The following is a 12368-nucleotide window of genomic DNA, read 5'->3' as shown; positions in this document are numbered from 1 at the left end:
CAAGGTTGGAAACATATGACTTCCCTGAACAGTATCTCTTTTGGGCTTCTACTTTTCTTGAGATGCATTATGAAGTTCACGCCGAGCTCATCAATAAAATACAATGCATTTGCTAAAGCTCAAACAATAAATGCACCCAATTTACCAATCCAGTCGATGAAAAAAGAGGAGGAAAAAACAACATCTGAAAAACTGCTAATCTGCTGAACAGATAATACCTCCCTCCTCTGAAAGATGCTGGGGGATGAAAAATCCGACTGCAGTTTGTTGTCGTTTTTATGTGTTTTCTCTCTCTTCTTGTTTGTATTCCGGGGCAGCCGCCTGGCTCCGAGTGAGGTATACAGAGTCATTGCTCTTTTGGCTCCAGCGCTGACACCTTGTGCCCTCAAGTGTGGACTCCTTAGCCGCGATCTGATCAGCATCTTTATAGTTTATCAGCCTTGGGGTTCAATTTTGGCTTGGATGCTTTTACAAATGAACGCAATCACTGGTGAGCCTTCGCATCCTGATTGCATTGAGAGAGAGCGGGTGGAGGAAAGTTTAGTGGATTACCGTGCCACTTGAGGATGGAGCACAAACACACCAAGGCAGCCACAGAGGGGGCCGCCTATGTCCCCCCCTTGCCTCGGCTATTGGCACTCGCTGCTTGTACTCTGTCTTATTTGACTAAAATAATATAATTGTCTCCCATCTTATTGCTTGTAAAGCCATCTTCTGTCTGCAGGCGATGTGTGTGATCAATGCACTATCTAACAGAATCAATTCTTCCAGGAATACCTTGTGTTTGTGAAATGATTCCAGGCAGCTGCAGCAAAAGACGGGGCTGGGAGTGGGATCCTGTGGTAGTAGGATTAGTTTAGCGACTTGGACCCTCCAGTTCACACTGAATAGTGTGGCTCTTCGCCCATTTCTCATGTTGTTCACTGTGTGTGTGAGTGTGTGTGTATTTGTGAGTGTGCAAAACAGGCTTCCCAGGGAATTCACATTCATATTTCCAGTTATGTGCATCATCCCTCGAACATCGTCTAAGCAGTTTATTCTACTTGTAACTGCTACAGTACTGGTCCCCTTGAGATGTTTTCAACTGTGCTGGAAAATGGTAATAAATGTCATGTCGTCTGTTTGGTAATATAAAACAGATTTCCTGAATTTTTTCTAGAGAAAAGAAATGTGTTCTCATCACTTCCAGTATTTATATGCTTTTATCACTCCAAGTATTTATTTCATCTGTCAACAGTGTCATCACAGTAGCTATTGAACATTGTAGAATCAATTGTATTCTGTATAAAAGAGCACATATATTTAAACTAAAAAATTAACAATAACACTGTATATAACCAGGAAATAAGTAAAGAATTCCATCATTATGTACTGACAGCAAAATATTCCATGCAATCAATACAATTTCAAGTAGTAAAATAATTTCTCAGTACTGCAACTGCAACTTCCCTCAATTTAAAACATAGTCGCCTATCACATCACACTACAATGCTGACTGCCTGATCCCATTGTGCACCCATCCTCTAATTCTACAACTAAACAATGATATCAAAAGTGAATTATGGGAGACCTCTGGGGTGGATCGTGGAGAGTAATATGCCAAAAAACTATTACAGAGGGAAACTATGGGAATAGACCCCTCTGGAGGAGCAAAAAAAAAAAAAAAAAAAGAGTGAGAGAAGAGAGAATTGAGGAGCGGGATCAAGCCAAAGGGAACAATTTTGGCAGGTCAGGTTGTAATTGATTGTCAATGGAAATCTCTGTGGCAGCGGTGAGTTTGTCTTATCATATCATGTTTTTGCAGATTTTTTAAGAATAATAATAATAATAATGAGTGACGGTTTGAGCATGTTGTTGTAATATGGTGTAAACTACTGGCTTAGAGAGCCTTTAGCAAAACCAGTATCTGGCTTAACAAGCGTGGCGCTTTTCCCAGGAAGTACCATGGCATATTGAGTTACTTCTACGCGCTGAAAAAAATGGCAACTTTATGCAAATGCAGGTATGCTGTAGCAATTGTCATTCAGTTGTTTAGTCCAGTGGTTTAATTCGATTTAGGGAAAAACAGCAATGCCAAATTGTGTCTTTCGATAACATCGCTGCAAAGATTGAGTTATGCTTTATTGCATTTGTGACTTGAGTTTGGTCTGCTGCGCTGCAGTTTCAGGCTTTACCTGAGAATAGCTCAACCAGCAAGAGAAGTCAGGTCCAAAATCCTTTCATTTCCTTTGTAAACCACATGTCATGTTCTATATTAGGTGGATAAAGGATGTATGTGCCTTCATGTCTGTGCTCCTTAGATCTGACTAGAGATTTCACCCCCCCCCCTTCTGATTTTTCTTCCCCTTCCTCTGCTCTGTTTACTTTCCTGCAGTCTCATCTTCATGTGTCTTGTTTTGTCTTTCTCTCTCTATCGCTTCTCTCCCTCTCTTCTCCTCTCCTCTGTCTCCCTCCGTCCTGCCAGTGCTCTGCAGCGCCGGCCTCAGTCCATTCTTTGGGTAGCACAGGAAGTGAAACTGTAACACAGAGTTCACTGGTAATTGGCCACGGTCACGCTAACCAAACAGGAAGGAATCTGCAACTGATTAGAATTCTTCCTCCTGCAATAATAGTCTCCCCCTTCCCCTTCACCCCCGCCCCCACGAAATTAATTACATTCGGGGGTCTATTCCCACTATTGGTTTTCCTGTTTTGAAGCTGCATTATAAAGGGAAAAAATCCCAAGACAACACAGCCTAGCTAGTTTTTCAATTACAGAGAGACAGGCTAAGTCATAAAGGGCTGGGGAAGCACAGGCAGACATCCATCTATCCTTCTCTTCATCCGGACAGGGAACTACTGGCTGGTCAGATCAGTCAGCAAGTCAGACTGCTGAATAATCTCTTCGTGACTCACTCTCACACTCACATACACATGTGAATACACTCAGACATACACGGACCTCACTATCTCTGTAAAATGCTAACTATCTAAACAAATGTTCCCCAATTTTTAATACTAACTGTAATATTTAATTGTCGATTTTTAGGAAAACAGGTAATTTGACAATCTGTATCTGTATGTGTGACCTTGTCAACTACGTTGTTGCTCCTCATTTCACCAGATCCTTAAAAAAAATAAAAAATAAAGAGTTTTTCCAAATATAAGATACACAATATTTGATATAGGAGCCAGGAGTCCACCATTTTACACTCCATTTCTGCAGAAATGTTCAAAAACAATCAGCTTGTGTGAATGCTGCCCACCTGAAATTGCTATGATGTTGCATTTTGAATAAGTGTGTTGCTTGATGTGACATATTCATTTCACAAATGGGGGTTAAGCACACAAGAAAAGTCGGACGCCATGGTGCACATGAAATGTTTAAAAACTGCAGTGTTTAGTGCCTTTCAAAATAAAATGGAAATAAAACTGAAGAGATGCATTTTCATCTCATCTTCACAGAGAGACACAGAGAGCCAGGGCTGCTTCAAAAATAAATGAATGCCTAACAATGTTTTTGATGTCCTATATTTAAATTTGTACGGTTACTTACATTACTCCTACTTCCCTGGTCTTGGAACTAATCCGATTGATATGGAAATGGGGTGCTCTGTTTCATGACAGAGTTGGGGAGAGAGAGAGAGAGAGAGAGAGAGAAAGCAAGAGAGCGAGAGAGAGAGAATTCCCAGGTTCGTTCCTACTCAAAATGTGCTGAAAACAGATTTTCAGAATCCTTTGGCTTCATGGTATTGGTTATAGGGGATTACACAAACCACTTAAAGCTCGACAATGCGCTGCTCTTTTCAACCAACAAAAAAGTCCTTCATGCTGGACACATTCTCCACACTCGAGAGGTTAATCAGGGACAAATTAAGTAAATATTGTGATTGTGTCGGGCACCATGAACCCATGAACACACATTATATTATACATATATATATATATATATATATATATATATATATATATATATATATATATATATATATATATATATATATATATATATATATATATATATATATATATATATATATATATATATATATAATAATGCTTTTAAAATTTTATATTTAAAATTTTCCAGATTTAAGTCAGGGGCAAATTTTTCTACAGAAAATTAGAACTTTTTATTTTAATATAGGGGAAAAGTTTAAATTGTAATTTAGAGGCATACACTGTTCCTATGATGAAAGAAATGGAGAAATAATTTTTTTTTAAAATGGGGCAATGTGTGGAAATCAAAATGATACGTGCAAAACCTTAAATTTATTAAAGCAAATACTGCAACATGACTTGAAAAAGTTTAGCAATTTATGCATTCATTTACAGTCCTATCTAAACTATTATGATGTCCCAGTTTGAATCAGTCAGGGTGGTTCAGACAACCGTTTTTATTCAGACTACTTTGTTCTTTGTACTTTGGGAATTTTTCACATTTTATTATAACAAATTATAATTTCACAAGCCAGGGATATCTCATGGCAATTTAGTTTTTTAGGGAACATTAAAGTAAAAATGCATTTTTTGTATTTTACAGTGTTGTACAAACATTTTATTATCATATTTAAAGTAATTCCTTTTTTTAAATAAAAATCTATTACTTTTCTTTCAGTAAAAAAAAAAAAACACTAAATAATGTTTTTTTGTTTTTTGTGTGAAATACCAACATAAACCCTTTATCAAACACATACAGGCTGAAGGAAATAAGTGTCTTAATATAACTAAACTTCCACTGAGTAAAAACATCATTTATGTCAGGCTAACTGTAGTCTACAGCAGTGTTTCCTGAAGCTCAATAACATAAATCACATTTGTGCTATGCAGCTGCTGCAACAGCACATTCAAACCAGTATCTCTAAGCTTCCTGCACACTACCCGGGCAAATCCTTATCTGCTGCAAACTCTTCTTTTTATCTTAAACAGCATTTAAAATCATCACTTACCAATTCCCTTCTTTAGCTGAACAGCCATTCAAGCGTGTGTTGTCTGTCATTGGGGTTGAAAATTGGGGAATGGGCTGGAAATTGGAACCACCGAGGATGCCGTCCTGGAAAAAGAGGAAATCAAAGTTAAATGAGATCATGCATGCCAAGAGAATGTTTAACCAAAGGGCAAAAAGGAAGCTGGAGATAACAGAGAAGAGAAAACCGCTTAATGTTGTGTTAGTGCAGTCTGTTTGGAGTCGTGCATGCTTGTGTGTTTGTGTGTGTGTGTGTGTGTGTGTGTGTGTGTGTGTGTGTGTGTGTGTGTGTGTGTATATTTGGAGGGCAGAGGGGGTGTTACTTGTCAATACACATTAAACTGTCATTTTATACATCTGTGAATGTATATGTGTGCAACTGCATCTGTAAATGTACATATTTATAAGTAAATACATGATAATGTTTATCATTTGATGATTTATAAGACCAAGAATGTATCTGTATGTATGCATCTTTGCATGTGCATGTGTTTTTCTAGCCACACAGGAATGTGAACATATATTTACCTTTTTTACAGAATGTGTGTGGGTGTGCGTGCGTGCAGGTGTGTATACAGGTGACGACGGGCTTTGCAAAAGTTCATCCCATAATGCAGTGTCTCAAAAAGGTTTGAAGTGGTGCACCACAAATAATTAATCTTGAGCCTGTGATTGTACTGAGCCCCAGTGATACAGATTTCCCATGACAAGTTCACTTCAAAAGACTGGAATCCTGCCCCTCCCAGAGCGCCTATGGTTAGATGATAGACAAGCAGATGCTTTGTTTTAACATGAGAGGACATCGGAGCGCAGGGCGCACAGAGAGGGATGACATTCATGAAACACTTTTGCAAGCTATCACACTGCCAAAAAAGTCAGGTCAGGTGATATACGTACAGTATTTTCAAGTACACTGAGATAAACACCTGTGACTGGGTTAATTTAATATTTGCCGACCTCAGAAACATAAGCAAACAACAGGAATGTGTAAAAAAAAAACAACAACAAAAAAGAGGACACACGTTTGTGAATGTATGCAATACATACTGCTATCTGTTATCAAAAGATAAAAGTAATGAAACTGGTTCAGTAAGATCACTGATTATCTGATGTTTGATTAAAATCATGTTTATCACGAGAGCAGTGGAAAATCCTTTATCTAACACTGGCCTTTCAGCTGACATCTAATCTTTGCATTTGTTTGTGCGCTTTCTTCACTGATGGAATCAGGGGTCGCTGTGTAAGTTCTCCGAGACAGACAGGCTGGAATGGAGCATGTCTGGATTATGTTTATTCAATTTAACTGAGCATTTATCCTCCCAGGTATTGTTGCCCGCGTGTGCTCTGTGTGGAAGCGAAGGAAGCAGAGTGATCGAGAGAGAGAGAGAGAGAGAGAGAGAGAGAGAGAGAGAGAGAGAGAGAGAGAGAGAGAGAGAGAGAGAGAGAGAGAGAGAGATGACAGGAGCAAAGTTTCCAGCTCATGAGCTGAGGTGAGAGTGCACTGAGAGGGAAACATGCAGCCAGCCTGCACATGTCAAGGTCAGAAGACGCATTCTTCCTAGGAATGAAAGGAGAGGTAGAAACAGATAGAGATCTCATTCTCATGTACCTTGATGTGGCTCTGATGTGCTTTACAACAAAGGATGTAAAGAATCTGAGTCACAAAAACACCAACCAATCAATTAAAGCCTTTTATCATCACATAAATAAAGTATAAAACTAAATGTGTACTGATTTTCCTTCACATTTACTGAATTTCCTTATTAATATTGTCCATTTTCCATATACTAACTTTCATTTCGTGTGATGCTGCTTTCTCTCCATGGTCTCTCTTGCAAAGAGATTTTTATAAACTCAAGAGAACCCACCTAGTTTAAAAAAAGGTTAAAAAAAACCCAAGAAGTTGTCAATTTTACACAGGGTGATGTCATGTGAACAGAATACCTGTGGGTGTGTGCCATCTATTCACTGAATCATTTGGCGCTGCACTTTATTTCTTAATTCTCATTGCCTTGAAACACTTCAGAAAGAACATCAACCCAGAAGCGATATTTTTTTCTGCAAGCAAAAACTAGTTCAAAGACATTTTTCTCACTCCCCCCCGATCCTCAACTTACTGTCCTGGCATCTAGTCAATTTCCAATTTGCAATGACTTTTACAAGATTTTTTACTGACTTTGCTGCAACACTGAAGCCCCCGGGCCAGTGGGTCATATAATTATTATGTGCAGGAAATGATAAGTATGTTTTAAAAGTGAAAATTAGGTTTAATTGTGGTGTATGGTTGCAATGTGAGCATGAAATCACAGAAGTCAAACTTATGAGACTTTTGCATTATTTAAACAATTTGGCTGATTTATGTTTGGTATGATTTTCAAGGACTCGTTTCAGTATGACGGGATCGGTATGAGGTTATATGCTGGACATATTTTAGAATATTCTGGACCATTTTCTTCTGTAGCTTTGTGTCAGACCGAGTGAAAATGGAAGCACATTCTCAACAAATGGTTGTTATTTGATTGTCTAATTCAGGCGCTATTTCTAGTGATGACATCTTGTAACTTGTCATCAACGCCTGGATCCTGTTCCAAGCTGGCACACAGAAACTCCATGCGCCTAATGCATCACTGTACAGTTCCTGTGACACATATAGACAACCTCAGACTTCTATTAGCCGCTGACAGAGCTCCAGGTTTCACCTCACACCCTATAGTCCCTGACTTGTACATCAGCGGCAATCAGAAAACCAGGCCAAAGACAGGAAATAGAAACGAATGTGCGAGGTGTCCTTGGAGTAACCAAAACAACTGCGAGTCCAATTTCCTCCTTTGTCACTTTTTGTAGCTTTACACTCAACTGGAGAGCGAGCTGAGAAAAGGCCGTGTTGTCGGCCTGACTAAAACATTGGCAGCTCTCTTGCTCGTGTGTAAAGCTGACATCCAGTTTCCTGAGTGAAGTCATTTCCTCAGTAGACGTTTTGCACAAACACAGGACTAATATCCGAGGGACGGGGTCGGGGGGGGGGTTCAGGGGCACTTGTCTTGAAGGAAAGGGCTGACGGCAAACATTCACCTATAAATTAAATTTTACCCTTTCATCGGCAAGCACAGATAAGAGATTCAGTAGCTACGGTAAACTGGGAAAATATTATGATAAATGGACTTCTATTTGTATTTTTCCCCATTATTCATGACAATAACAATACAATGTTCTCTGATGGTGCATGTGTGTGGCTGCATCACTGACAAAAGCAAGGGTACTTATTACGGAAACAGTGCTGTGATGAATGTGTTAGAGCAACTCAAACTTAATCTAAACTGCATTACATGTTGTTTTGAATATACCTCCCTGATATGCCTATCTTTAATGTACTATCAAGTGCAGGGAGCAGAATTGCTTTAGTCTCAAAATTCAGAGTGGCGGAGAGAGAGAGGCTTTAAAATACTGTCTGTGAGAAATGCAAAATTTATGAATACCCCCCTCACATCTCAGCTTGATTTATGTGAAATAATAATACACTATTTAATGCTTAAACATAGCTAGGAGCGATCCCTGGCTATCAAGATGTACAATGGAGTAATGGGGCTGGAAGACAAATCACCTTGTGGACTTGTGATGCTTATTTAAAGGTGCTCAGGCAGATATATTAAACTATATGTAATTGTACACTAACTCTGTGCTGTAGGCAGAGGCGGCAAACACAGGAGGAGGCCAGTCATGATGCAGATGGAGTGGTGTAATCAATTTGACTCAAACATCAGCATCCACGGCGAAGAGGAGGGAGAGGGAGGGAGGAAGCGAGGGAAGACTCTTCGATCGGCTATGTTGTCATCTTATTTAGGTTTTAGCCTCCATTCATATATCTTATACATCCATTTATACTTTTAAGGAGTCAAAAAACTTTTAGAGGATTAAAAAAAAAAAGTTAAATGTTCTGCATGAACATTGAGGGGGGAAAAATCCCACATGCATCTGGTTGAAAGGTTAATTCTCAGGCTCAGGAGCTTGTGTGCTTCTATTGTCAGTTTTAGCACAAGGTGTGTCGGCTTTAAAGAAGAGGACTGGGTTCAAACAAAGCCAGTGGTCACACGGATCGTGATTTATGATTCACTGATTGCCTCATTTAATTAAAGCAAATGGCAAAGCAAAAGCAAGGCCAAATTGTCCTGATCTGATGAATTGGCCCCCATTTTACCACCAAAAGCAGGTAGGGTAAATAAACAGGGTAATTACAATGGTAAATGAAGCCTCTGTGAGCGAGCCCTGTGGGCTGTGGGTGGCTCATCCAGGATGTACTGAAAAAGTGAACAACAGGCGTTCCCGTAACTTTCTTTTATCATCTTCCCTCTGTCTCTAAAACCCGGCCATGCCAAGAAAAACATACTTGCTATACACACAGACACCTACTAGGTGCACACACTCTCACTCACATATTCAGTGACACACAAACCACAACTCTCCTCCCACCCCCATCCCGGTGCATTCATGTACAATTATAGCTACGGTGATCCACAGGTGTTGAATTCTTCTGGCAAGCCATAAAACATGATATGCATGATTTGTGCAGTCAGCCAGGTCTGTAATTTCATTCTCCTTTTCTTTCATATTCCCTTCCTGGGCCACACGATCCATTTTCCTGCTTTATGAGAGCGCAGACACCCAAAGAGACTTTCAGGATGATTACATGCCCCGTGCCATGGGGGGTCTGAGGAGCCAACACGCCAGCCTAAGAGCCGTGTCAAACCTGGGTGAAAACATCTATTTGAATAAGGTTTTGAATATTTGAACTGCTCGAGGTGTGCTTCATTTATCCTCCTAGACATTTGGAGATCCTCAAGTGAAACTATCAACTACCAGATATACCAGCTATATCAGGTGCTCCTAATATATATATATTTTTGATCCACTTAAGTATTCAAAATAGATGATTTTGCACAGGTATGCAGTCTGCTGTCATACGAGCAGTACTGATTTAAAATCAGTACACATGCCCTCATCATCCTGTGAGTGTCTGGCAAATTAAATCAAGCGTACCTCACATGGCTCATGTATTTAAGGCGATATTCATATACACATAGTCGGGCCTGATGTCACAGCACGTGGGTTGGTCTGTTGGCAGAGAACTGCGATGTCCTCCAGGGGAAACTAAACAAACTCTGTCTGCCACTTTCACAGTGTTGCCTAAACGTGATCAGGGTGAGAGGTAGGTCCTCGGCTGTGGAGCACACACACACACACACACACACACACACACAGTTCCTGGGTTATATTTTTACACATGCAAACCTACAGTATAAACGCCAAAGGAGGAAAACTATAAATTCAGTTTGTACATATTAAAACTGAGTCATTATTATAATCTCATTCAAGATTCACATAGGCATATTACTAATATTACTCTGAGATTTACCATGGCTTGCCGTTATCATAAAGATAATGTTAATATCTATGTAAATAACCGCCTCTCATGGATTTAAGATGAAGCTATGTTAAATAGTAAATGGGCAATAAGGATAAATGAAGGCGAAAAGCTTAATAGGCCACTGAGCAGAATTTTGCATATTACACAATTTCGTTGTTTTCGCAAACCTGTCAACGGAAAGAACTCCTCCAGCTTCAATCCATAAGTAAATAATATTCACACATAAGACACAGCATTAATCCTGGTGTGTGATTGACATTTCATATCTGTGACAATACTCCAAATAATTAAAAACAGAAATCTTGAAAGGTAATAGCTTCTCAAATCCATTAAGTAGTTAAAGGTTATGAGAAAAAACAGGATTATTGCTCACAGCAAAACTCCTAATTAAATGACACTACGTAATTTGTTTCTCAATCCCTTTCTCTTCATAAGCATAGTGCAGGTTAAATGAATGGGTAATGAAACATGTGTGTCATTTACCGTCATTCTGACGAGACAACAAACAATCTTTTCTTCCCCCCATTTTCTGTCTATATGTATTAGAGCAAAAGCGAGTATGGTAGATTGGATAAGCAGACACACAATTCCTGGTAAATTGTTTGTTTAATTACTTTTTCTTTCCTTTTCTTGTGAGCACACTTGCAAAGAGGGATGCTTCCCCCTCCTGGCTGCTCATAAGAAAGCCAAAGACTCCCCGGTCTCCGGTGCCTGTCCTTAGTGCCACGGATTCACTTAGTTGTTACTGCTCATGACTGCTCATGTGCGGACAAATCAGTTTAACACATCTGTGTGAGTGTGTGTGTGTGTGTGTGTGTATGTATGAATGCAAGCATCCCCATAACATTGGCAAAAACATTAGCAGCTGCTAGGTTAACTTATAGTTCACTGTGAAGTTTGAATTTTCACTGATGCTTCCGTGATTCCTTGTTTGACTTCTGGATTAATAGACGCTATATTACGGATTATGAATAGGGCATGGGCTCTATGCTGCTTCATAATTCATATTTAAGATACATCCAAAAGAGCACAGAGGGGATGACTCCAAATAAAAGTGGGAATTCATTCATTCTGTGCATCAACAGTACAGCTTCAAGGGGCATCCTGGTGGCCTAGTGGTTAAGACGTATACCATATAACCAAAAATGTCAAAAAAACAAACAAAAACCTGTATGTATTATATAGTGTCACTATGTATTGCTACTGAAACACACCTTAATGGGTCAACCGTTGTTAGCTGTCAAACTATGAGGCAGAGAGCAATGCCTGAACTTGCTTTAGTGATTGGGGGTTTGACTTTCTTACAAACTGAAATCTCATAAACTCAAAAACATTTGTAATGAAAATTATTTTTCTCATAGAAAATATTGGGGGGAAAAGGCATAACAACTGGCTAACGATTATTTTCATTACCGATTAATCTGATGAATGTTTTCATGATTAATCAATTAATCGTTTGGCCTATGAAATGTCAAAAAAAAGTAATAAAATGCACATTGTTACTTCCTAAAGCCCAAGTTGACATATTTAGACAGCTTGCTTTGTCCAACCAACAGCCCAAAACTCAAACTTAATCATTTTACTATCATAGAAGACTAAGAAAACCAGCAAATGTTCACATTTGAGGAGCTGGAGCCAACAAGTATTTTTGCTTAAAAAATGATCTAAATGACTACTGCATTATCAAAATTGTTGTCAGATCCTTTTCTGTCATTTTACTAATTAATGTTATGTCATTTATATTAATTAATAATTAATTACTCGACTTACCATTTCAGCTCTAATAAAAACCAAGCGAACCAGGGTTGAACTAATTCAATTTCAATTCAGTAAATGCATTTTCTTACAATGAATAAACTAGAAATCTTTACAAAAAATGTTCTTATGAAGCTGCTAGTATGGTAACTGCAGTTTGGGTTCCTGTTTTCAATTTAATGGACTGTTTACTGAATGTAGATTGACCCTCAGCCCTGATACGAAGCCCTCCTCTGATGGTATAGG

The 12368-nt window shown here is 38.9% G+C and overlaps 1 protein-coding gene across 1 annotated transcript in view; it reads right to left on the bottom strand.

Annotated features, from left to right (window-relative positions):
- LOC122867079 overlaps positions 1 to 12368 on the bottom strand; it is a 146998-nt gene that overhangs the window by 133446 nt on the left and 1184 nt on the right. The window contains exon 3 of the mRNA XM_044177447.1: positions 4929 to 5032. Within this exon, the coding sequence (XP_044033382.1) occupies positions 4929 to 5032 (104 nt within the window). The remainder of the gene's footprint in view (positions 1 to 4928; positions 5033 to 12368) is intronic.

The sequence above is a fragment of the Siniperca chuatsi genome, linkage group LG19, assembly GCF_020085105.1.
Source record: "Siniperca chuatsi isolate FFG_IHB_CAS linkage group LG19, ASM2008510v1, whole genome shotgun sequence".
NCBI classification, from domain to species: domain Eukaryota; kingdom Metazoa; phylum Chordata; class Actinopteri; order Centrarchiformes; family Sinipercidae; genus Siniperca; species Siniperca chuatsi.
Note: the sequence above shows the minus strand (reverse complement) of the source record. Positions and strands in the feature narration are given on the sequence as shown.